Raw genomic sequence first — 2,399 nt, 5'->3', positions numbered from 1 at the left:
CAGAGAATTTTTTCCTCATGTAGTCTTAATATCGCCCTTCCTTTCAATAACTTTTTCCGTCCACAAGGTTTTTTGAGTGTTGCCTTGGATTTTAGTTTATCCATAGGAGATTCGGCTTTTTAAAGCCTATCGTAGTTGAAGGAAACTACTCGCAAGGAAACATTTTCGAAAAATTATATGAACAATCTCTTTCACTACAACATTATTCCATCATTTTCACAAAAAATTTTTATTCATATAAATTTAGGTTGGTATCGAGAATGCGGTATTATACCATATACACACGATATCGACTTTACGGTCTTCATCGAGGAATACTATAACAAATTTCCTGAAGATGTTATGAATAGTTCGTTTATCAAACTTAGTCTGCGATTCAACAGAGTGAGTTACAGCACAGCGTTGGTATCAGTAAGAAAAGGACAAATAAATGATGAATTAATTGGTTGATAAGGGATTTTCTGGTAATGCATGTATTAATAAAAAGGGTTCATATATAATGCATATTGATCCATTTTACTCCATTCCAGTTTTAGATTTTTTTAGCCGGAAGATCTATTGGAATACAAAGTGTATATAGAGGACAGTATTCCAATGGACATTTTCTTCCTATATCATGATCAAAACAGTTCCTGGATTGGGGGTCTATCTTATATGACTAAGTACAGGTAAGTATTTAATGACCCTTATTTCAATTCTGACCCGAATGGTTCGATAATTTGTCGCAAGTAATATTACGCATATTAAGGTTTGATAAGTTTTGAGGTTTATTTATCCGCTAATAAATCGAATTTGCGCAACTGATCTCCTCGGCTACCTGATGTACGTACCATGCAATGCTCTGGATGTTATTATGGTAAATTTTACAATTCGAGTTTGTTAGTATTTTTCCAAAAAACTCATTTCACCGTTAGCTAGTGAAAAAGAAAAAATCAAATGTATGGCCACCAAACCGGGCAGAAAAAACATCTCAAATATTGAAAAATTTTTTCCTCATTTTCAGAGTGAATATGGGAAAAGGTGGTCGGAACCGCTTCATTCCTCCAAATACGTGTGGAATGAAACCCCATTAAACAAGAAAGTGGTTGGAACCGTTCCTCCGGAACAGAGGGCGGAATCTTTCATAAAGTACGACAGATAATTAACTGATTGCACCCATAATTATGCACTTTATTCTCGCTATTATTAAACAGCCATTAGTCCAACAAAACGAGCGATCATTTCTTTCTGAATTACAGCATTTGCACCACAAAATCAGCAAAGTTTTTCATTTTTCCCAAATACTTTGCAATGTGCGAAAGATATTAAACGGTAAAAACAGCTCAAATCTCAACCGGTAAGATAAGAAAGATGAAGGTTGCGCAAAGGTTTCTCTCTCGTCATGTTTTTCAGGATATAAATGAATTCTAAACGAAAATGTCGCAGTTTATTATTGTTCATTCGCCTTTGTACTGTTGTCTTTCAATATTAATACTTTCCTTTAATTCTATTTTTGAACATTTAGTACTTGCACGATTAAAATAAAGCATCAAAAAAAGTAGTTAAAGCCATTAAACATTATGATCATTGAAAAAAAAAAGAAAAATGAAAGTGAACTAAAGAAATGTGACAAAGAAGAATTAGGAGAGGAGACGGCACTGTTGCGTTCTGACATAAAAAAAAAGAGCTCGGGCTACATTACTCTTGCTTTGCTTCTTGCATCAAATGATGTTTAGTGCATTAAAGTACATAAACTGGATTGCGAAAATTCTCTGATAAACTTCTAGTGTTCCTAGTATGACTTCTTTTTATGCAAATTTTTAAGTTGGTATGGATAATCAAAACGTTCCTGCAATAAAAACTCTTATCTGATTGGATGTTTAACTGGAAGCGTTGCTATTACTCCTGAAAATTACTCAGTGATAATGATTTGAACAAAAATTCGGAAATCATAGAACATCCCATTGGCAACTGTACTATATGAATTAATACAACTTTCAACACCAGAAAAGAGCAAAGATCTTCCATCAATTGTAGAAAACCTGGAAAGGACACTGTGGCAAATGGAAAAAGTAATATCGATTAAGCAGAATGTGAAACTAAAAGAACGTATCAAAGGGAAGGAGTTAATAAGGCCTCATTCGCCAAAAGTGATTAGAAGCAAGACAAAGGAAGATCCAGTATTGAATGCAAACAAGACATGGTTCTGCATCCTGAACTTATTGTGCTTGATGTTTTCTGGACTAGTAATGGCGGAAAATGGAACAAAATATCAAACTGTTCAACGGAAGTCATGCATGTTCTCTCCCACATGGAAAAATTATGCTTAAGAAAAGACTTAGAAAAAGACAAATCGAATAAATGTTAAATTTTCACTTCAATTTGTCCAAAATGATCACATCCGAAACAATTTGCAAAAT

At 33.8% G+C, this 2,399-nt stretch overlaps 2 protein-coding genes across 2 annotated transcripts; both read left to right on the top strand.

Moving 5' to 3' along the window:
• Window positions 1-342: 342 nt before the first annotated feature.
• On the top strand, window positions 343-1,141 carry LOAG_14670 (fukutin; the record flags this gene model as incomplete). The annotated part of the gene is made up of 4 exons (XM_003150164.1): window positions 343-384; window positions 547-668; window positions 766-856; window positions 1,004-1,141. 4 exons carry the CDS (start codon window positions 343-345, stop codon window positions 1,139-1,141), a joined length of 393 nt encoding a protein of 130 aa, XP_003150212.1.
• A 418-nt stretch (window positions 1,142-1,559) lies between these two features.
• On the top strand, window positions 1,560-2,309 carry LOAG_14668 (hypothetical protein; the record flags this gene model as incomplete). The annotated part of the gene is made up of 2 exons (XM_003150163.1): window positions 1,560-1,709; window positions 1,935-2,309. 2 exons carry the CDS (start codon window positions 1,560-1,562, stop codon window positions 2,307-2,309), a joined length of 525 nt encoding a protein of 174 aa, XP_003150211.1.
• Window positions 2,310-2,399: the final 90 nt, after the last annotated feature.

This window comes from Loa loa (assembly GCF_000183805.2).
Source record: "Loa loa unplaced genomic scaffold supercont3.206, whole genome shotgun sequence".
NCBI classification, from domain to species: Eukaryota; Metazoa; Nematoda; class Chromadorea; order Rhabditida; family Onchocercidae; genus Loa; species Loa loa.
This window is presented reverse-complemented; position numbering and strand designations above follow the sequence as displayed.